Consider the following 22,940-nt stretch of genomic DNA (forward strand, 5'->3'; position numbering starts at 1 on the left):
ACGGTTCTGGTCGGTTTAAGGAGTCTGGGAAAAAGCAACAGCAACAAAACAAGGAGGAGCACAAACAAATGGGGGATTTAATATTAAGGGATGGGGACGACAGCAGGCGACATCTAACGTAGGAATTTTACAGGGATTTTAAAAATAAAATTGCTACGTTTCGGGCAATGTGTTTCAATACCTACCAATGGATTACTACGTTGCTGCATTGAAGGCAGGGTTGGAAAGAGATCGTGTTTCCCATTCCTGACTTTAAAGGCATGTGGACATAAATGTCAAAAGAATAAGAGAAACCTCCGTGAAGTAAACACGTAAACTTGAGCTACGCTTTTCTTATGCGAATTTTCAATCCGTAGGTAGGTATATGCGGGAACACATATAAGTAATCAGAAGTAGTAATAACTTATATACAGGGTGTCAATTTGCCATATTTTTCAAACTAAAGAAGATATTGAAAATCGCGAAAAACCGTTTCGGGGGTACCTATCGAGGAGGAACCAGAATGACGTTATGACTTATGAGTGACAACCCCCCACCCCCTTAATAGCCCAGCCCACCCTCTTCAAAAATCCTAAATGGCAACCCCATACTTGTGACACATCGTTAGAAAACTACTGAAAAATGCTTTCCGGTGGTACCAGTAAAGTCAATATTCATTAAGACAATTTAACAAAAATTTAATAATTAACAAAAAAAATAAAAATTAAGATTTGGTCGCTAAATTCGAAGAAACGGTATCTGTTATCAATAAAAAAAGAAAGCAACCAAGATTGCTTAATGAAGCAGCTCAGGTTAAAGTTCTTGGCCAATTTGCCATAAATCCGAGCATAAATCCCTCAATGTCAACATTTAGTTTTTTTTGTTCATTATTAAATTTTTGTTAAATTGTATTTAATGAATATTCACTTTATTGGTACCACTGGAAAGCATTTTTCAGTAGCTTTCCAACGATGTGTCACAAGTATGGGGTTGCCATTTAGGAATTTTGAAGAGGGGGGCTGGGGGGTTAAGGGGAGGTGGAGGGTTGTCATGCGACGAACTTCCCCCTTAGCTCGTGCACGAACGGTATTCTAAATAAGGGAAAGCACAATTATTTCAAGTTCATTTAATTGTCGAACAATAATATAATTGTACAATTCAATTATTACACCGGGGACGGTCACTCGGGCGCCACCAAGACTTCACTCAGCACCCCCGAAGTCTTGGGAAAAGGGGCGGTGCGGTCTTCGCGGACGGGGTGGAAAGCCTCCGGGTATCCTCTAGTGGAGAACGGAATAACCAGGGATCGGTCAGGGTTCACCACAAAATGGCGGCGGTCACTTCCGGATTATCTAAAACAAAATATGGCCAACGGCCCGGACGGTAAATTTCCTAAAGGGAATAAAACAATAAATCAATTAGCGGTGTCTAGGGGAAATAAAAGCGGAAAAGCAAGGAGAACAGAATATAATGAAGTTTAGCGGAACGGTGGCAAAAGGTTACGGTTGTGCAAAAAAGGGAAACTCAAAACGGTAGTGAGAAGGAAAGGACAACGGCTTGACTTACGGTCGCTCAAACGGTAAAACGGTAAAACAAAAGGGTTTCGGTGGATTCGGAATGATACGGTTTCGCAAATTAAAGAAATCAAAAGGCGTACTTACAACTCGAAAGTATGAAGCAGAAAGATCCCTCCCAAAATGAGCATTTTCCTTTTAAAGGAAACCTATTTTGGTAGAAGTGGAACAGGGAATTTCCAAAGCCGGGCGGTGCTCGTACCGAGAGCGGTAGAAAATAATTCGGTTTTTAATTAATTGCGGCTCCTGTGATTATCTTAAAAATCTGGGACAACTTGCAAACAACTAGAAAAATTACAGCGCCTCTGTGGACACCTCTCTCGACGGTTTCTGACAAGGTTTACTACTGCCCATTAACATTAATTAACAGCGCTTACCTAATTAAGCGTAATCAAACCTAAGTACTCATCAATCCAATCTGCAACTAGCTCCCTTGGACTTTTTCTTCTCAAACGGCGCTATCGCTTTAACACTCTTATCGCAACATGCAGGCATACGGACGGGACTGCATAACTTGTAAACAGCTAGATTTGAACTCGTTTTATCCTTGATTTTACTTATTATGGGAATCTAAAACATCTTATAAATAATTAACGGCGCTGAAACCAAAGAATATTAATTGTCCCTCATCTTCGCCAGGACAACATCCTTCGGTGGTTACAAAAATATCGCGGTCTTTTTGCGTAACGAAGGCCAAACCAAACGTTACATACAGGGTGGTCTTTGTAAACGGCACACTAAATGGAGAAATTCCGGATGCTTCGTTACAGTCCCTCTTATGACGTTATCGTCATTCTGTTTCCCCCTTGCAAACGGTTTTTAGCGATTTTCAATATCTTCTTTAGTTTGGAAAATATGGTCGACTGCAAGTTTTAAAATTGACACCCCGTAAAAAAGTCAGCCAATCAGTCGTAAGATCAGTGATGTGGACATGTGTTGAGGAGAGTTTAGGACCATACAACGATGATGGATCTACAGATACATGCCAAGCGGTCCAGGCTAAAAGAAGGGCTGAGTGTATCAAGGACAATTTGGGGGAGAACGAATTAAAATCTGTGGCCACGAGGGACAGGAATAAAAGGAGGAGGAAAGCGAGGAACGTAAATGTTACGAATAATAAGTGACTATCAGACATTGTTACCGGGTTGTCGTTATTTCGACGCTGCCGAACAATAGCAGACCCGCTTCTTTTGCAAGCTCATCCGTAACAGTTCCTCCCTTCTCCCCCGAAGAACCTCCATCAGGGACTGGTAGGACTGGTGGAGGTGGTGCAGGTCGTGAATGTGGATCTTAGTGAGCTCGTCGTTCTCCCGCCGGACCCAGTAGGCGTTGGTTCGAGCCAGGACTTCGATGGTGTGGGATCCCGTCCAATTGGGGTGGGAAGTTCACGGGTTTCTGGTCACAGTTCCTCTCCATTAGCCGCGCCCCTATTTGGTACTGGGCGACCGCAGAGCCGTAGTTTGCGTAACGGCTTCCGTAGCGGTGTTGGTTTATTTTATTTTGCCTTTATTTTTGAGTGGGCGGGGTTTCAGCCAACCCAACCCACTATACATTTAAAAATATCCACTCCCGAACCCGGATTCGAACCAGGGACCCTTAGAACCACAGTTCAGCTTTAACTGAACTGCGCCACACGGGCCGGTTTCGATGCAACTGTCACATGCCTTCCTAGCGGTCTTCGTCCGTGGATGGAGGTTCTTGGGTTCTCTCTCTCCACTCTCCCGGCCTGGTCAGATCGTAGCCTAAGAGGGTCTTGCTTGGAGTAACGCCCGTGGTCGCGTTCTTTCTGGTCCGGAGATTGGACAGGACAAGACGCGCGCCCACGAGTTGGGAGGTTTTCCGGTGAGGTACGTGCTCAGACCCTTTTTTACCTCTTGGTCCTTTCGTGCAACTGGGTTGGCTTGGGGGTGCCAACTAGGTGTGGTCCAGGGCATACAGCCTCATTTGCGTAACACCGATTCCCAGGTTTAGTAGCCGTTGTTGGACATGATTGAACCCAAACCGTGCGAAAACTGGTGACGTGGTAGGCGTAGGACATCCTCGTGGGGACAACGATCAGCCGGCCCTGCGGACTGTGCTTGTAAAGGTACCCTTCGCGGACGGTGTACTCCCGCAGCAACTTCCTTTGGCTTTAGTCGGCGGGCCCTTCGTTGCGGATGAGTCGCTACGATCGGATCGCCTCTTGAGCGTCGAGATTGGTCTTCTGGTTACCCGGACGTGTTCCACGAGTGTGGACATTTCGACGTGGTTAATGGTGGGGCGTTGGTCCGATGAGGGCAGGGTCAAGGGTTCTTCATCTGCGTCGGTGGTGATGGTAGTTTCGTTGGGGTTTCGAGAAAGGTGATCTACCGGGACAATGTTGGTTGTCGCTCTTGGAGGAAGAGTGCCCAGCGGGCAGGTGAGTTTACTCCTATCGTCCTTGGTCCAATCCAGCCAAAGAAGCGCTTGGCTGTCCGTGCGTAACGTTAATTGTCGGTCCTCCAGGTACATGCCGTACATCTTCACGGCTCAAACGACGGCCAGTCATTCCAGCTCGTTGACGTGGTATTTGGCCTGAGCGGGATTAAGTTTCGAGCTGGCCGTTCGTCTTCCTGATACAGGACCGCTGCTATACCGCATCCACTGGCGTCGGTTTGGAGCACAAACGGTCCCAGTGTCCCAGTGGCTGGCCGAGGGCTTCTTGCAGACTCTCGAACGCCTTGTTCGCGGCAGCCATCCACGTAAATCGGGTTCTCTTCCTTAGCATGTCGTTGAGCGAACACAGCGCGGCACGTAGTCGCTGCGGAGCTGCCAGCGTGTTGTGGGTCTGGACGCGCTGCGGAAGGCTTCCACGTGTTTTAGGAGTGGTCCAGATACGTCATGAATGTCACTCCAAAACGGCACTTATCTTGTGCAGGTGTTGTTACTGGAGCCGCTCGATCACTATCCGCAGGTGGTCGAGATGTTCCTCCCATGTCGTCGAGGTATACCATGGCGAATTACCTCAGGATTCTTTAGTCCGAGCGGAATCACCCGAAACTGGTACAAGGGGGGGTCGGGTGTTGAAAAGGCGGTGAGCGAGCGAGACTCGGGTGCGAGAGGAATCTGCCAGTATACAGATTTGAGGTCCGTCCAGCGTGGAGAACACCTTAGCTGTCCCCAGTTCTCTCAGTGTCTCGTGGATAAGTGGTAGAGTAGAGCTTTCGTCTCGGGTGCATCCATTCATGCGGTACTCCACGCAGAGGCGAACGTTGCCGTCCTTCTTTTTGACAATGACGGTTGGTGACGAGTAGCGGTTCGAAAATACGATCAGCCAGCATTGTTTCAACCTCCTGGGCAATGATAGGCTTCGTTTGGAATAGATCCCAGAACCGAGGGATCAGTGATGTGGGAAATCCATGATGGGCCTCTTCGATCTTCAGCTATCTTGGCGGAGGTCTTCTTTGCCTCGATGGACGCATGGGCGACCGTGATGCAGGACGCGAAGCAACCAGTCCTGACCCAGAATTGTGGGCGTTGCGAGGTTGTTGACCACCAGGAAGATTCCCTGTCGTTTGGTTCCCACTATTGCGAATGTTGCCAAGGATGTCGAGGGTCTTGCCCTTGCTGATGCAGTTGTCTAGCCGACGGTCGATGGAGACTCCCCAGTTCCGATATTTGGCAGCCCAATTTGCGATGGCTCGTGTACTGGGTGGATGACGGTCAGGGAGAAATTGATACCTCGGCCGCATAAGCGTTTCCCTGATCCTTGAGCAGTCCCGATGGAAGTGACCCTCGGGACAGTAATGGCAAGCATCTTTGGATGGTTTGGATTGTGCTGGTAATAAGCAGTTGGGAGATACACCGCTGGCGATAGTGAGAGACGCTCTGGCGGTGGTGCCATGCGGCGCACTTATATTTGGAGATGCACTGACGGTGATGAGATATGGCGTACTGGTATCTGGAGGTACTCTCCTGGCGCGGGTAGTGGTGGATTCCATGCTCCTCGTGTTTCCCATGATTGAGTCGCTCGTTGGGCGCCAATTGTTACCGGGGAGGTGGTGGGGACACAGTCGACAAGCGTCCAAACACCATATATTTTACTCTTAAAAATATTCTAGAAACTAATATGTACAAATGCATTCTATGTAGGGCCGCACGCTAGCAGCGGTGGCTTGAGGATGCTGCGGGGCTGGGGTGTCCCGGATTGGCAGTGGAGGAAGAGGAGCCGAGGCCGCCAGTCTCAGTGGTCAGAAAAAAAAACAGGTTACGTAATTTCGAAAGCTTTTGAAGCGCTTTTCTACGGAGGACGGACGAACAGACCACTGAAGTGAATTGTGAATTATCGTTCCAATTTCGCATTTTCAACAATTAAAGCTGCAAGTTGACAGGGATCATAGTGATTTCTATTTGGAAAATACGCTTACAGTACTTTAGGAAAAAAGGCACAAAACAACTTGGCAATAATTAAAAAGTTGAAGATATAGATTTTGAAGCTTCCGATTAGTGGGAAGGGATTAAATGAAATCATTAATAAAACACCTTCCGCAATTTAACTAAATCAATAAACCCTTCATGCCCTAAAAAAGATTCTAAGTACAATAAAAGTGAGTTTATGAACGACCATACAAAATTCCTGAGACGCACAAGGACGTCTTGCACTCCGAAAGTGAAACATCAAGCCTTTACACTTGTAATGAATTGATACGGATTAAGTAAATCAGCTTTTCCGTTCCGGATTGGTACTTTCAGCTTCAGTGTAATTTGGGATTTGTTATACTATGTGAATGTCTTTGTTTGTAAGCCTTATACGCAGTTATACGTTCCGACTTCAGCGGCACAATGACAGAATTTGTATTTTTCATTGTTTTCAAACTTGTGTAATCACAACTAATCTGTCTCTTTCAGATTTTCAGCTTTGAATTGAATTCGTATAATGTTAGCTATTTGTCAATGTTTCTGTGATTTACTTATCTCGAGCGTAAAAGTGTAGGCGTTTAGATCTTTTAATAGTTGCGTCTTTGTGTTCCCTTGTAGGTTGTCATTGACACTGATTGAAACAAAGGGGAGATCAACGAAATTTTGCTTATTCCCTTGTTTTATTGACTTTAAGCCATGGCGAATGTGTAAAAATGATTCATACGTACTTTCTTTGGCTTGTAAATTAGAGCGACTGGTAATAGGTATGCAGTAATTGTTATTTTCCGTTAAAGGCGTAGGCGTCGTGTTCTCATTGCACGAACATGTACCTACAGCGATAATTAGACCGAGTGTTTAAAAGGATACTTCTCATTACGTCAAAATTTAAATCGGTTAAACTCCGGCCTGTTCTGAATAGAAATAGCAACAAAGACAATTTACCTTATTTAAAAGGTGTCTAAGTCTACCCCACTGAGCAGTTCAATTCTGGAAAGCTGGATCACCATCTAATTTAGTATGCGTGGAAATGGTAATTCGCCTGTTGAGGTTACACCCTAACTTTTAGCGGAAGGGTTTCTTTTCTTAGCTGGTTATATTTTCGATGCGACCTTGATGTTTACATCACTATTTTCTTTGGCGCAACTGTTTATCTCCACTGGGTTTTCCACGATGTGTGCTACTTGAACTTTCCTTAATGTTTATTACCACATTCGCAAATGAAAGTTCGCGTGCTATTTCCATGATATGGTTTCTTCTTCGATTTTTCCACTATATCAAATTCAATACGGCTCCCCGAACGTTGACTAAAAAATAGTTTTTTTTTAATTAATTCCCAATACGAGTTTTCCGCGCTCTTACAATAAGCAAAACGAGCTCAACCGCGACAGAATAAAGTGCTCATTATTCATTTAGAATTTATTGATTTAAAATAAATTACAAAAAAGTCAAATGTTGGTATACCAGACCCATAAGGAGATCATTTTTAAAAAATCAACTCCATTCAAGGGCTCCCGTTACAGGTTGCATACCCATAATCGCCACTGATTCCTGTCCAGCATCCAAACGTCAATCTCAACACAAATTTTCTTTTTGCCACTATAAAACAATTGCTATAAGGTGCACTTAATACTCACCCCAGTAATTTTCCTTAATAAACTTTTTGAAATTAAACGAATCTCCACCCCTCTGTGGACTCTGGCACTGTCCTAACTGGTTTGCCTATACAAAAAACGTGGTTAGCCCTCATTAGGGAATGCAATACCGGGATTGCGGGATCCCGAAGTACCGTGATCCCGCAGCATTTTTACGAGATTAATCCCGCACATAAATGGAGCGGGATCCCGCGGGATTTGCGGCACTGAGGAATTTGTCGACCAAGGGGACAACTCTGTTTACTTTGTTAATAAAACTGATAACGGCGAATTATTTTTTAAATAATTGTTAAACTTTTTTCGTTAAAAATGTACTATGATTTTTGAGGCACTTTAGAAGACTTTTTGTGCTTTACAGATAAGGTTTTTTTGAGTTCTAAGTTAGGCCGAAGGTACTTTTTGTTAAATATTGAGATAATTAGCGATTAATTTTAATACAGAAGTTAACCTCACAGAATTGCTTATTTGGCAATTTATTTAAAGTTTTGCGAGAGCCCGCAAATTCCGGGATCCCGCGGGATTAACATCTAACAATCCCGCAAATACCGGGATTGAGATTTTGCTGCGGGATTGCATTCCCTACTAGAAACCAATTTCGAAAGAAAATTCAAAGGGCTGTAACTTTTGAACTAGTAGCCCAATCTAGGCACTGTTTGAAATTATGGATTCTACAGGCCACATTCTATAAGAACAATTTTTTTCCGGGTCGATCTGAGACAATTTTTTTTGAGGGCCTCAAAAAAAGGCAGTGTAGGTATAACCTTCCTTTTTTACCAAAAGTCGACTGCACCAAAATTTCTCGGGAAAACATTTTTTCTTATTAATTTTGGTACGTAGAATCCAAAACAATTCGTACTTTTTCGATCAGACTTCTCAATCAAAAGTTATAGACTAGAAACCAATTTCGAAAGAAAGTTCAAAGGGCTGTAACTTTTGAACTAGTAGCCCAATCTTGGAACTGTTTGAAATTATGGATTCTACAGGCCACATTCTATAAGAAAAAATTTTTTCCGGGTCGATTTGAGACAATTTTTTTTGAGGGCCTCAAAAAAAGGCCTTCCTTTTTTGACCAAAAATCGACTGCACCAAAATTTCTCGGGAAAACACTTTTTCTTATTAATTTTGGTGCGTAGAATCCAAAACAATTCGTACTTTTTCGATCAAACTTCTCAATCAAAAAATCAAAAGATAAGAAACCAATTTCGAAAGAAAATTCAAAGGGCTGTAACTTTTAAACTAGTAGCCTAATCTTGGAACGCATTATACACAGCAATATGTACAGTAACCCAGTTGCCAAGTACTAGTAAAATCCCATGCCGTTTAAAAATTCGAAATTTTTATGAAAATTCGCGGGGTTGTAAATTTTGTGGTAAGTGAAATATTTAGATTTCCTTAATCAATTATATTAAAAAGATCTACAAGCAACCCTCCAGTTGCCAAGTACAAGTAAAATCCCACCCAGTTTAAAAATTCGTAATTTTTATGAAAATTCTCTCCTACCTACGTTGCAGTATTCGATTGAAGGGGTTGTAAATTTTGTGGTAAGTCAAATATTTATATTTCCTTAATCGATTATATTAAAAAGATCATGATCATGAATTAATTCCACTTTTCCACACTCTATAATATATACACGGTTGCTATACAGTAATGGAACACGGCTCGAGATATTGAGTTGCAGTTTGGAGCTTATGCACGTTTTGGAGTGAAAAAGAAATTTCTTTATTACTCCAATTTTGAGGGGGGGTCGCCATCTTGAATGTCTTTTATGACAACATGGTGATGTCGTGATATGACGTGTTGCAACCTCAACAGTATCTAAATGTGCGTTCTGTCCGTCCGGAACCTTCTGCGGTTTTAAGGTACTTTTAGGGGAATGGTCCTACTCCTAGAGTCCTGGAATTTTTTGCCCCTTTTAAATTTTTTTCTGAGATGCGGTTTTTCAATATAAAACCTGCATAACTTTTACATGCGACAACCAACTCGTCTCAGAATTTGCATACGCATGCCTTTAGTGGTTCCAAGTAAGTTTTTTGAAAATGAGGAACACACGTTCTACCCTTCATGGTATTCTAATGAAAGGTCTCACCGAAATGAATTGGTTGGTACAAACTATAACTTTCCTGCACGACTCCTTTTCGTGATAAGTAGGTGGCCGGAGGGAGGGAGGGGGTAGAAATTGATTTTATCTTTCATGTTATCCTAATTAAAGGTCTCAACAAAAGGAACTGTTTTCTACCAACTACTGCCCTACTATATGACTCCTTATCAAAAGAAGGGATTTGGAGAGGATTTCATCCTTCATGGTACCATTTACTAAACTCTTTCGGTTTTAAAAAATGCGCTTTATCTGCACAAGAATTGTGCACAATTTATACTTGTTTTTTTAATTTCTGCAATTAAGTCTTACAAAATCGGGATAATGAATAACATACATTTCAACTTAGTAGATACAACCCACTTTCGTGGCTGAAGGACTGAGGCGTGATGACCGACAACAGCAGCTGGTTTATAATACGCCATATAATTCCTAACTGTAGATTTTCTGTAAAGTGAACAGTACCAGTGGCGTAGATATGAACTGCAGCACTCTCGCCAAAGAAATTTTCGACCCCCGTCACCGTCAAAGCTCCTTTCGCCGCATGCCATACAATTTGCAGTGGAAAGTGCGCCCTTTGAATCGAAATTACCCTCTCCCCCGCAATTAAGGGGTCAGCAGCTCTCGCATAAGACTACAGATCGATGAACTATTGTTAAAGTCGTTCTTAATGCAGCAGTCTTTAGGCTGAAATTTGTCTGTCCGTACGTCTCTATTGACATGATAACTCCAGACTCTACATAGAGTTTTATTATCTACAAAAAATTTTTAATGTTAATGAAACAATAAGAGGGATTCTCTCTGAAATGAACGCAAAATCATGAGGGGGCGTTATTATTCATAAAGACTGTGGCTCAAAGAACAACTTTTAACATAGTTTTGATGGGAATTTATTTATTCAGAGACGAATAAATCTAAAAAATAAACAAATAATCCATTATTTATTGATAAAAATCATTAAATTACATACAGATGGCTTATCTACTTAAATTAATCTTCGGAAATTTAAGGTGGATTATTCCATTTATATGTGCATACGCCATCATTAGAGTGGAAGCTGAAATTGCCGCAATCAATAGCGTAAGAGTGGAAGCGCGTTCGTTTACAGCAGTCTCTGGCTGTACATGTTTATACTCGACTATAAAATAAGTGGTTTTAGTAAAGCCGTTTTTATAAGTGATATAAATAAAAGCAGTGGGTGTAAGCATTTCATTCTCGGCAATACCTACGCGTTTTTTTCTCAAGAGATGAGATCGCTTGAAAACAACCCTTCTCTTTAACACGGCAAATAATTACGTACTACCCCTTACTTTGTGATGCGAAAATCAAATAGTCAAATCTAAATAGTCGAACCGTCCCAAATTGATTATAAGCGGCGCGATTTTATTGTTTTTAATTTAAAGTCCAACGGCGCTAATTCCACTATTTTCGCATTTGCTCCTAACTTGAAGGCGTCGAGAATTCAAATTGGAAAATCAGACAGAAAAATGCCTTCGAATTTGATTACATTGAATCCTCGCACGATCACCTAAAGAGCCTAATTTCAGATTTTAATAATAATAATAAATAATTGTAAGTTTTCTCTTACTCTCTTCGTTTATTAGAAATGTTGTCAGGGGCACATTATTTCAAACCCTTATGCTATGGATACGGAAAATCCCTCGTTACAAACTTACAGATGTTAAACCATCTGCAAATATACCAGGCAGTATCACGAATTAAAGTCCTTAATTAACTTATCACTGTACCGGTAATATTTCCCAAATAAACTTACGGCACATATTTAATACATGTGAAGCCTCAATGTGAATATACGTGTAACAATTGAATTAGAGCTCCTAGAGTAAAACGAAAGCTCATAATTTAAATATTATTTAAACATGATAGCGTATACATCAACATACTTGAGATAGCAGTACATGAACGACACTATTATTGTGTAAACGGCATTCTCTAAATTGAAACAATGCCGAAGATGAGAGCGAATCACCCTATAGTAAAAAAAATAGGTATTGTTAACGTAATTTCAGTTTAAGTATTGGAAATAGCAGTCGGGACATCCTGTATGTAAAATGACTCAAGTTATTTCATAGGATCTAGGGATTTTATTTCAAATGAATGAATGTCATTGTAATGTTTAATTAATTTAATTATTTTCTTGCATTTAGTTTGTATGATAAGTTTGAAACGCATAAACAAGGAAAGATGTAATCGAAATTTAACCGTAATCTGGTCAGGTGTTTAGTCTTTTTGGGCAAAAATTAATTGGTTTTTCGATTAACAACGCCACGTGCAAGATAGAAAGGCAGGTGTCGGGAGATATTTAATTTATGAGTGGAGGTGGTTTTTCGTTTAAATAAGAAAAACGAAAAATAAACATTGATGTTTTCAAATCGATTGTAAAAGCGCGTATGTCATTGTTTCGCCGAATAAATAAATGTGAGGTCTTAAACCTAACTTGTTACGCATGCGGTTCTGAAGTGGAGAAGACAAAGTGGTAACTACTATACTAAATGGTAAATGGAACCTATAACAATCAACTAACTAGAACTATAAAAACGCATTATTTAGCTGCACTCTACCTAGTTTTGCTCAATATTGGAATAGATTGACCTGTTTTTTTTAAGTGAACATAGAGATAATTGCATTGTATCCAGTTAAAAAAAATTTGTTGGATAACCAAATGCTTAATTGTTTTTCAGACTTCCCCATGCTTCCTATACCGCCATATGTAAAACAAAAATAACCTTTATTCGCTCGGATCACTTGCTCACCCGTCTGAATAATAAGCGTCATAACATGATAGTAGTCTATTAAGGAACTTGATGCGACACCGTTGTCTTTTCTACTAACGAAACTCGTAACTTTACCCATATATATACGAAAGCATTAACATTTCCAATGTTAAAATGCGATAATTTAAAAACGGTATGTTTTTCTGAGACAGTCCGTTTTGTGCCGTTCATGTACTGGGCACATAGAAAGACATAGTCTTGACTCTCTCTCTTGCCATTTCTATTGTACAAAATGTTTTTTATTATTTTTAACTGTGACATAGCGCAAAAGGTATATTTCACTAAATAAATTTTATTGCCGTTTATGTATTTGATCCGTCAGTTTTTTTTTCAATAAAGCAACGATTTAGAGACCTCTACTTGTCTACTTAGTGACTCGGTCGACATTGTGAAACGACAAACACAGATTACAAATTGAAGGCGACACAATAAAATAAGCGCGACTTTTCAATGTGGAAGTAAATAAAACTGCATCCTCCTCACGATCTCTATACTTATGTAAATATTCCCTACACAAATGGGTGATGGAATCGATATCGACGCGCATTTTATTACCTAGTGCATTTAAATCCAGCCTCGATTTCAATGCGAGTGTCATGATTCCCAGTGAAACCCAGTTTTAACGTACGGAATAGAATGTCGGTATTTTAAAGATTTTCTTTTCTTTCACAAAAATTGTGCGATTCGTAAACCTTCCCCAATAAATCAACGAAAAACTCAAACAATTTCGAAATTGCCAAACGATTAGGTTTCCGGTGACGGCAAAGCGATACTATAACACTAAACCATTACCAGATTTGTAATTCGCGTCGTAGCTAATTACCTTGCGTAACTTCTCGGGGGAAATTCTCAACTGTGCGTCTTGAGATTGATGATCAATCCGTATACGTATCAACGTGGAACATTAAATTTATGTTGTTATACGTCTCGCAATTCGGTTTCTTGAAACGCAAACGAAAAAAAGGAGCCAATGAAACATTTCCCTCATTGGTGGTTTCATCCAATAAAAACCACGTCCGCGAAATTCACCATAATGTTTTGACAGTTCAGTACCCATACGAACAGAGCTGGACAGTATTCGATTTTGTAAATACTTTTTAGTATTCAAATCCTTTAAAGTATTCAAATACTTTGTAATTAAATACTTTTATGGAAGCAGTATTTGTATTTGTAACTGAAATACTTTCACAAATATTTAGTATTCGAATACTTCGCATAGTATTTGAATACTTAACCTTCCTTCTTTTACCAAAAATCGACTACTCCAAAATTTCTCGGGAAAACACTTTTCCTTATTAATTTTGGTGCGTAGAATCCAAAACAATTCGTACTTTTTCGATCAGACTTCTCAATCAAAAGTTATGGACCAGAAACCAATTTCGAAAGAAAATTCAAAGGGCTGTAACTTTTGAACTAGTAGCCCAATCTTGGAACTGTTTGAAATTATGGATTCTGCAGGCCACATTCTATAAGAAAAATTTTTTTCCGGGTCGATCTGAGACAATTTTTTTTTCGGGGCTCAAAAAAAGGCAGTGTATAACCTTCCTTTTTTATCAAAAATCGACTACACCAAAATTTCTCGGGAAAACACTTTTTCTTATTAATTTTGGTGCGTAGAATCCAAAACAATTCGTATTTTTTCGATCAGACTTCTCAATCAAAAGTTATAGACTAGAAACCAATTTCGAAAAAAAATTCAAAGGGCTGTAACTTTTGAACTAGTAGTCCAATCTTGGAACTGTTTGAAATTATGGATTCTACAGGCCACATTCTATAAGAAAATTTTTTTTCCGGGTCGATCTGAGACAATTTTTATTTCGGGGTTCAAAAAAAGGCAGTGTATAACCTTCCTTTTTTACCAAAAATCGACTACACCAAAATTTCTCGGGAAAACACTTTTTCTTATTAATTTTGGTGCGTGGAATCCAAAACAATTCGTACTTTTTCGATCAGACTTCTCAATCAAAAGTTATAGACTAGAAACCAATTTCGAAAAAAAAATTCAAAGGGCTGTAACTTTTGAACTAGTAGCCCAATCTTGGAACTGTTTGAAATTATGGATTCTACAGGCCACATTCTATAAGAAAAATTTTTTTCCGTGTTGATCTGAAACAATTTTTATTTCGGGGTTCAAAAAAAGGCAGTGTATAACCTTCCTTTTTTACCAAAAATCGACTACACCAAAATTTCTCGGGAAAACACTTTTTTTTATTAATTTTGGTGCGTAGAATCCAAAACAATTCGTACGTTTTCGATTAGACCTCTCAATAAAAAGTTATGGACAAAAAACAAATTTCGAAAAAAAATTCAAAGGTCTGTAACTTTTGATCTAGTAGCCCAATCTTCAAACTGTTTGAAATTATGGACTCTCGATCGATCTCGATCTCAGACAATTTTTTTTCCGGCCTCAAAAAAGGCAGTACTAATAAGTTATTCAAATATTTGAGAACAATTTAGAAATGTTTAGGGAAAGTTTCCATTGTCACAAAATCAAATATAAAAATCCGATACATCTGAATACCGAACGCGATAGTCTACGTAACTTAAAAACTATAGGGGCCTTTCTTATATCCTTAAGACCATATGTACCAATTTTCAAAGCGATCGCACGGTTCTAAACAAACTATCATGCACACGGACAAACGGATGGTCAAAAATGGATCTGTTCCAAAATCGCTAGGATTAATTTCAGAAAGGCGTACGTATCATGTGCACGACATACGATCGCTTTGAAAACTGGTACACGTATTGTTAAGGATATAACTGGTATAAGAAAGGTCCTGGTAGGTACCTCCTATATAATAATATAATAATAATAATACGCTTTTACTCCCCTTAAATTTGTATATAACAATAGAAATATAAAAAAAAGCTAACCCCATACAAAGTATAACTTGATTTTTTAAGTAGTATTAAGACTTTTATCTAGTATACTATTTTAAATTTTTAATGTATTTGAGTGACAACTATTTGAATACTTTTTACTGTATTCGAATACTTTTCAAAGTAAGATAATGAAATACTTTTCTAAGTATTCGAATACATTTTATAGTATTCGAATACCTTTGATAGTATTGGAATCGAGATTAGAATACTTTTGAAAGTATTCGAATACCTTTGAAACTATTCGAATACTTTTGAAAGTATTCGAATACATTCTAAAGTATTTGAATACTTATTTTTTTAAGTATTTGAATACTTTTCAATCTGTATCTAGTATTCGCTTTGATTTGTGTAAAGTATTTACTATTTAGTATCCAAATACTTTTTGAAAGCATTCTGCCCAGCTCTGCATACGAAAGACCTTTACTATACCTTCATCCAACTCGCCATTTCATGAACTCCGAAGAAAAAACGGCCTTGACCACCACAAATAATGACATCACACACCAAAAATAATGACGGGACATCCTGTATATAAGATTATTTCAAATTATTAAGCAAATCTAGAGGATCATTTACGAATAAAAACAAACTTAGTTCATTTCATCTGAATTTGTATTTCATTTCCTTTTAGAATTATTTATTAGATGCGTAATTTTTCGATTTAGTTTTATCAATATTCAATTTAAATAAGGTGTTAGAAGTAAACACATCTGGTCGAATTTGCATACTTGAAAAAAGGTTACATCTGGTCGTTGCGATAAATAGTTTTATCAGTCGAAATTTAACTAACGCACGTGTTCTTTTGCTGATTTATTTATTTATTTATTTATTTATTATCCCTCTCTTACAGTAGCCGGCAGAACGCTCGAAACTGGTCTATGGTAATTCCCATCTCTGCCACAGATGAAAAATACACCTCAACCCAGGCTCGAACACCAGACCTCCGGATTTATAGCCCAACGCTCTACCATTGAACCACAAAGTCGTTTACACTACTTATTAATCTCATACATTTGATTTGTGAGATTCTGGGGGCTCTGGGATCGTGCTCTAATACAGAATGGCGCTCTTTCGTTGACACTCCCCACCCCACCCCTAACTCGCGTCCGTAAATCCACTACCCTATCAAAAGATTAAAGCAATTCCGTTCAAAAAAAAATTCGTTTCGCTCAATCGTTTTAGTGGGCTAAAATCCGCACACTCGTGGACCAAATAAAGATGAAGTACAAATTGACTCCAATGCTACAACCCACTGCTTTTATTACTTTCAACAAGTGCTGTTACCTTCAACTTCAGGATAATATCTTCTCGTAAGATTTCGAACATACTGGCATAAATATTTATAGTTTTTGATAGTATTCTGAAGGCGGACGTCGGGTACCGGCAGACTTAAGGCAATTTTTATGTAACTATATACAATGGCGTCCAAGCCGCTCGGTAATTCACCCAAAATATAACTGCGTCTGTCTGCCAGTAGAGTGTTAAAATCTTCCAAACAGCAAGATACGGCTTCGTATGACTAAGAAAATGTAAGGTAACGTTTGATTTTACAAAAATTCAAGGTCGAACCTGAGTAAGAAAATTTTCTCTAGTGCGCATTTTTTTTAGACAGTGGTACCGTTCGACAGCCTGTCGTCGTTTTGATTTCATGTACAGGAAGTTGAATGGAAATGTGATTGCGCTCATATACCAAGGTCGGATAAGTTGTTCGTAGTTTGGTTTATGAATCCAACTAGAAAAACGTTCGGTGCCGATTTGAGAGAATGGCATTTAGTTTTGTGCTATTTATTGTGTGTAATTTTGGTTATACAGGGTGTTAATACGAAGTCGTTACACCCGAAAATGGCAGAACTCAACTTTTCTTAGTTCCAATTTTTGACTTAGTGCTCCGGTTCGAAATTATTGGCGTTCTTTTGTTTTTCGAAAAATCCTCATAACTCTCTCATTTTAAAGACTTAAAAAACACTATTTTTCAGTTCTTTAAAACATTTGTAGTTATAAATGTTTTTTTAATTTTTTCAAATAATCAAATAGCGATCGATAAAAAAAAATGTTTTAATAACCACCCAATCGATTTTGGAAAGTAAAACATTTATAAAATCAACATTTGTCCTAATTTTTTTTCAATCTACCCTGCGAAGGGGAGCCATTTTAGAAAAAGAAATTGAAAAAAATGGAAAAAATGTTTAGGACAAATGTTGTAGTAGATCGTGTAGGATTTTTATAAATGTTTTGCTTTCAAAAATCGATTGGGTCTTATATCAAAAAATGTTTTTTTTAAATTTTATTTTATTACTTGAAAAAATAATTGCAAATACAAATGTTTTACAGATCTGAAAGATAGTTTTGAAAGTTTTTTTTTTCAATAGTTCTTAACATAAGGGAGTTATGATGATTTTTTGAAAATCAAAAGAACGCCAATTACTTCGAACCGGGGCACCAAATCAATTAGAAATAAGAAAAGTTGTAATGAGTTCTAACTGCCGTTTTCGGGTGTACTGACTTAGTATTAACACCCTGTGTATAGACAATGCAAAATCAGTTTCTCAGCATTCGTTGTTAAGTGTACTTTTCGTTTTATGCATTATAAGTGTACGTTCTCTAAAAACTTCTTGAACCAAAAAGACGAGTAGCATAGGAAGAAACTCACGGACAGACAGCAAAACATGCACACATGCTACCGATACCACCGACGCAGCGCTCGATAATTAAGAGATCTTACAATTAATTTTGATGATCGAGATCGACAATACAGAATTTCAAGGGGTGATAGAAAGAATTTGTTGCATTTGTACGAAAAGGGTTTTCTACACTTGCGGATTGACAATTTGCTGCTTTCTGAAGTGTGAAAACGAGAATAAGTTTAATCATGCAGCTGTATGCACATCAATTCGCGAAAGCTTCTAGCCAATTTCATAGTATAGATCAGCAAAGTCGGAACATGACAGAAAAGCATCACCTCCTTTTGGTAATAATTCCCCTTAGAAGTAGAAAGAATATGCATTTATATGAAAACTGCTCTACATTTGCGGATTGGAAATTTTGCTGCTTTTCAAAGTGTCAATACGAGAATTAGTGTAATTAGTGTGCAGATATACGCACATCAAGTCCCGCAAACTTCAAGGTCATATAATAGTATAGTTCAGAAACCCGGGATGCATGTCCTTCGTCAAACTGTTGTAGCTGCCACAAGTGGAATTTTATGACTAATTTCGGATTTCAAAAAGTGTTTGTTTAAAGCGACATCTCTGCAATAGTAGCAATACTAAACACCTCAAATTGTCAATCGGAAAGCATACAAATCTCATTTAATATTAAAGAATATATAAAATATATACCTACTCAGTGACATGGAAATTGCAACACCAAGAAGGAGTAGGAATTTTTTTACCAAACTTGGCAGAAATGTTTAACTACTAAAAGGTAACAATTGATTAAAATTTCATTCATATGGATCAAGTGGTAATGGCTTATTTGACAGTTCTTTCATTTTTTTCTAATTTTATATGGTGTATGTTTTGCGAGATTTTGTTCAGTTCTTATTGTTTTCGCTTTTAATCATTTCTTTTGAGGCTGTGATCATGCCTAGAATACGCCAACGTGGAATTTACCGCGAATTAAGAGAAGTCGCCAGCTGTCGTATTGTTGGTTTGGACGAAAGTGGTTTTTCTGCCAGAAAAATTGCAAATCACCTTAACCGAAGCCAATCCACTATGATTCGCTGCAATCAGGCATGGATTTGGGAAGGTCAGGATCGTCGCAGAGTGGAAACGGAGGTAGGGAGGGCGAAAAAGAACAATTGAAGTGCAGGACCGCCATCTTGGACCTATGGCAACAAGAGACCAATTTTCTAGTACCAGGTCAATTGCCGATCAATGGTTAGCTAACGAAGGTCGCCCTGTAACACTTCGAACGGTTTACCACAGAATCAGACCTTGCGGCTTGCAATCCTATCGGCCACATCTTGTGTTTCCATTAACAGCCCAACACCACCAGCAGCGTTTGGAATGGTGTAGGTTGAGACTACGCTGGAACCTCGAGTGGCATAGGGTGGTGTTCAGTGATGCATCCCGATTTTGTTTGGGTATGCACGATGACCGTATGAGGGGCAGCCGAAGACGTTGAGAACGTCGCAATGTTGAATTTTCTGTTACGAGACATGTGCACCAAGCTGTGGGGACTATGGTATCGGGTACCATAACTTATGGAAGTAGGTCTCGTTTGTTATTCATTCGAAGTAATATGAACGCCCAGGATATGTGGATGACGTGGTACAACCCGATATTCTTCCACTTCTTCAGTAGTTGGAAGACCCACTTTTCCAGCAGGATAATACCCATCCCCATATTAAAAGACGGTCTATGGACCTATTTGTACATGATAATGTCAATTTCTTGCCATGGCTATCCAGATCTCCCGATATATCGCCTATCGGGCATGTGTTGGACAATGAAAAAAAGACTGATGAACTTACCGCATCCTCCGCAGACCCTGCAAGCTCTAAACAATGAATTACAGGTTGCTTCAGTTTCTTGGTACACAATACCTCAAGAGGAAATCGACCGTCTGCTAAAATTGATGCTACGAAGAGTGAGGGAGTGCGTAACCAATAAGGAGGGACTATTATTATTATTAATAAAAATATGTTTATATTTCGTTCTTTTTCAATTGTTACCTTTTAGTAGTTAAACATACCATTTCTACCAAGTTTGGTCAAAAAATTCATACTCCTTCTTGGTGTTGCAATTTCCATGTCACTGAGTAGTGAGTATAAATATAAAACGATGGGTAGGGGGTTTTAGGTGAGCCCTAGGCCCTCCACGACGCCCGCGTGCAAAACTCACTCAATTTTAATAAATTAATTTTGAATTGCAACTTGCATTGTTCGTATACCGCGCCATTGACCAAACAAAAGGGAATTTTTCGAACTGTGGGGCACTTTTCAAAAAACGACAGTTATTGGGTTTTAGGTAAGCCCTTGAGCCTCCACGACGCCCTTCTCCTCCGCGAGCAAAACTCACTCAATTTTCATAAATTCATTTTGAATTGCAACTTGCATTATTCGTATACCGCGCCATTGTCCAAATGAAAGCGAATTTTTCGAACTGTGGGGGCACTTTTCGAAAAACGATAGTTAGAGGGTTTTAGGTGAGCCCATGGGCCTCCACGGTGCCCTTATCCTCCGCGTGCAAAACTCACTCAATTTTAATAAATTAATTTTGAATTGCAACTTGCATTGTTCGTATACCGCGCCATTGACCAAACAAAAGGGAATTTTTCGAACTGTGGGGCACTTTTCAAAAAACGACAGTTATTGGGTTTTAGGTAAGCCCTTGAGCCTCCACGACGCCCTTCTCCTCCGCGAGCAAAACTCACTCAATTTTCATAAATTCATTTTGAATTGCAACTTGCATTATTCGTATACCGCGCCATTGTCCAAATGAAAGCGAATTTTTCGAACTGTGGGGGCACTTTTCGAAAAACGATAGTTAGAGGGTTTTAGGTGAGCCCATGGGCCTCCACGGTGCCCTTATCCTCCGCGTGCAAAACTCACTCAATTTTAATAAATTAATTTTGAATTGCAACTTGCATTGTTCGTATACCGCGCCATTGACCAAATAAAAGCGAATTTTTCGAACTGTGGGGCACTTTTCGAAAAACGACAGTTAGGGGGTTTTAGGTAAGCCCTGGGGCCTCCACGGCGCCCTTATCCTCCGCGTGCAAAACTCGCTCAATTTTAATAAATCAATTTTGAATTGCAATTTGCATTATTCGTATACCCGCGCCATTGACCAAATAAAAGCGAATTTTTCGAAGGGTGGGGCACTTTTCGAAACACGATATGTAGGGGGTTTTATGTGAGCCCTTGGGACACAACAGAGTTCTTATCCTCCGCGTACAAAACTCACTCACTCACTCACACACTTGCGCAAATTGTCAACTTCAGGGACGAATTTGTTTGTGTGTTCCCAGCTCAAATACAATTTGTATGGTATGTAATAAACTAATAATCAATAATAAGCACACTAAGGGTTTTCTTTCTACCTCTTACAGAAGAATTGTAATTTTTTTTCATATGAACTGAAAGCTTTCTATATAGAGCAGGTAGGACATGCCATTTGACGGTACAAATATTTTAGCTGAAATCACTTCTTCAACAATTATGAGAACCATTATGTACAAATGTGTGCCTACGGCCTTAGCCTTAGGTTTCCATAGAATGTGGCTTTTATACACCTTGCATTCATTTAATAATAAAATCCTAATTCTAATGTTCACAATGGTGACTAGAACTGGGGATTATAATTCGTTTACTGCTAGACAGTTACAGTCTGGCATAGTTAGACCTCTTCAATAAATAGCACAAAACCAACATTAAAGGATCACAAAATATATAGGTACTTCATTCTCGGCTTTCAGTTTTAAACCACAGGCAAAGATATTCCAAAATTTTGGCCGCTTTTCAGTTTGTCTAAATGAGTACCACCAACTTGAGCTTTTTAATTGATGTGATACAACATGAACCTGGCAGCCAATTTCATTTTGTTATTAAAAGAAAACTTACACTAACAACAAATGTCACTTTATAGATTCTTATTGACAAATTTCATTAAAGTTCAAGTTTAACTGATACACATACATTTTGGGAATAAAACAGAGCCCTCATAAAAAGTAAAGAGCTGCAACGTTCGCCCCGATCCTACACTGTATGTCTGGGTATCTAGGTATACACTAAACTGAAAGTAGCATTGGTTACAACTGAAATACAGGATACACAAATTTCAATTGTAAAAAAGGAGAGGATACCCCATAACAAGTTAATGCCATATCACACCAATGCAAACCGACACCTACCAGTCATAAAAAAATAATGGTTCGAATGTTTCTAAAAAATACCGCTTGTACGCCATACTGAGCCCTTGAAGTCTACCATCCAATTGGGAATCCAGGTTGCACTAAAACATTTACACGATTACACATAAGCTAAATATGGCCGAATAAACTTACCACACTTAAAACGCTCTCCAAAAAGTCACTACCTTCGGCGAGCAATTTATTATTACGCGTTAGCGAAGGAATGGCGGCGTACTGAGGGCAACTGCCGTAAGTTATCCTGACGTTAGCGTTGCTCATTTTGAGTATCGTCTAAAAGGAAACACTCGGGTAAACTTACAAATAAATTGTCAATAATACCAGGGCAGTTAAGCTGTTCGGGTCGACAGTGGGCAAACCAAAATCTGCCTCCCAAATTCGTAATGAAAACGGTAACAATTCGGACATCTTTACTGGTAATACACCTAAAATAAAATTGATAATAATTTGAAAAAGAAAATTTAAATAACCTAACCTCAAACAAAAGTGAGGTTAAATCACACGTTGCCACTTCGAGATTACGTAAACTGCAACACTGCAAGGAAAAAGAATGTACAGGGTAATGAAACAACTACAAAACAAACGGACCGTAGCCGTAGTAGTCGATAGCTATAATCCCAGAGACATGTCTATTATATTCTATCCACAAGGGGAGCCCGACCAGGCAGCACTTAGGCACACCAAAGGGCGATTGTGCCTCCATAGG

At 39.2% G+C, this 22,940-nt stretch overlaps 1 protein-coding gene across 1 annotated transcript; it reads right to left on the reverse strand.

The window, feature by feature from the left end:
* Positions 1-10,602: 10,602 nt before the first annotated feature.
* LOC116166993 (metaxin-1-like) lies at positions 10,603-22,729 on the reverse strand. Its single transcript, XM_031482226.1, has 7 exons — positions 22,710-22,729; positions 22,556-22,659; positions 22,370-22,507; positions 22,217-22,317; positions 16,931-17,093; positions 16,646-16,880; positions 10,603-10,818 (listed from the first exon to the last, which is right to left on the reverse strand). The coding sequence occupies exons 2-7, from the start codon at positions 22,640-22,642 to the stop codon at positions 10,658-10,660; spliced, it is 885 nt and encodes a 294-aa protein (XP_031338086.1). The 5' UTR covers positions 22,643-22,659; positions 22,710-22,729; the 3' UTR covers positions 10,603-10,657.
* Positions 22,730-22,940: the final 211 nt, after the last annotated feature.

This window comes from Photinus pyralis, unplaced genomic scaffold, assembly GCF_008802855.1.
Source record: "Photinus pyralis isolate 1611_PpyrPB1 unplaced genomic scaffold, Ppyr1.3 Ppyr1.4_LG3b, whole genome shotgun sequence".
Classification (NCBI taxonomy): Eukaryota; Metazoa; Arthropoda; class Insecta; order Coleoptera; family Lampyridae; genus Photinus; species Photinus pyralis.

What these genes read in the sequence shown, in the direction of transcription:
- LOC116166993 (XM_031482226.1), bottom strand. Translation starts at nt 22,642, where the DNA reads ATGTCCGAATTGTTACCGTTTTCATTACGAATTTGGGAGGCAGATTTT. An exon ending in CGAACAGCTTAACTGCCCTG is followed by an intron (nt 22,508 to 22,555) that starts GTATTATTGACA and finishes GTTTCCTTTTAG; the next exon opens with ACGATACTCAAAATGAGCAA. An exon ending in GAGAAAATTTTCTTACTCAG is followed by an intron (nt 16,881 to 16,930) that starts GTTCGACCTTGA and finishes ACATTTTCTTAG; the next exon opens with TCATACGAAGCCGTATCTTG.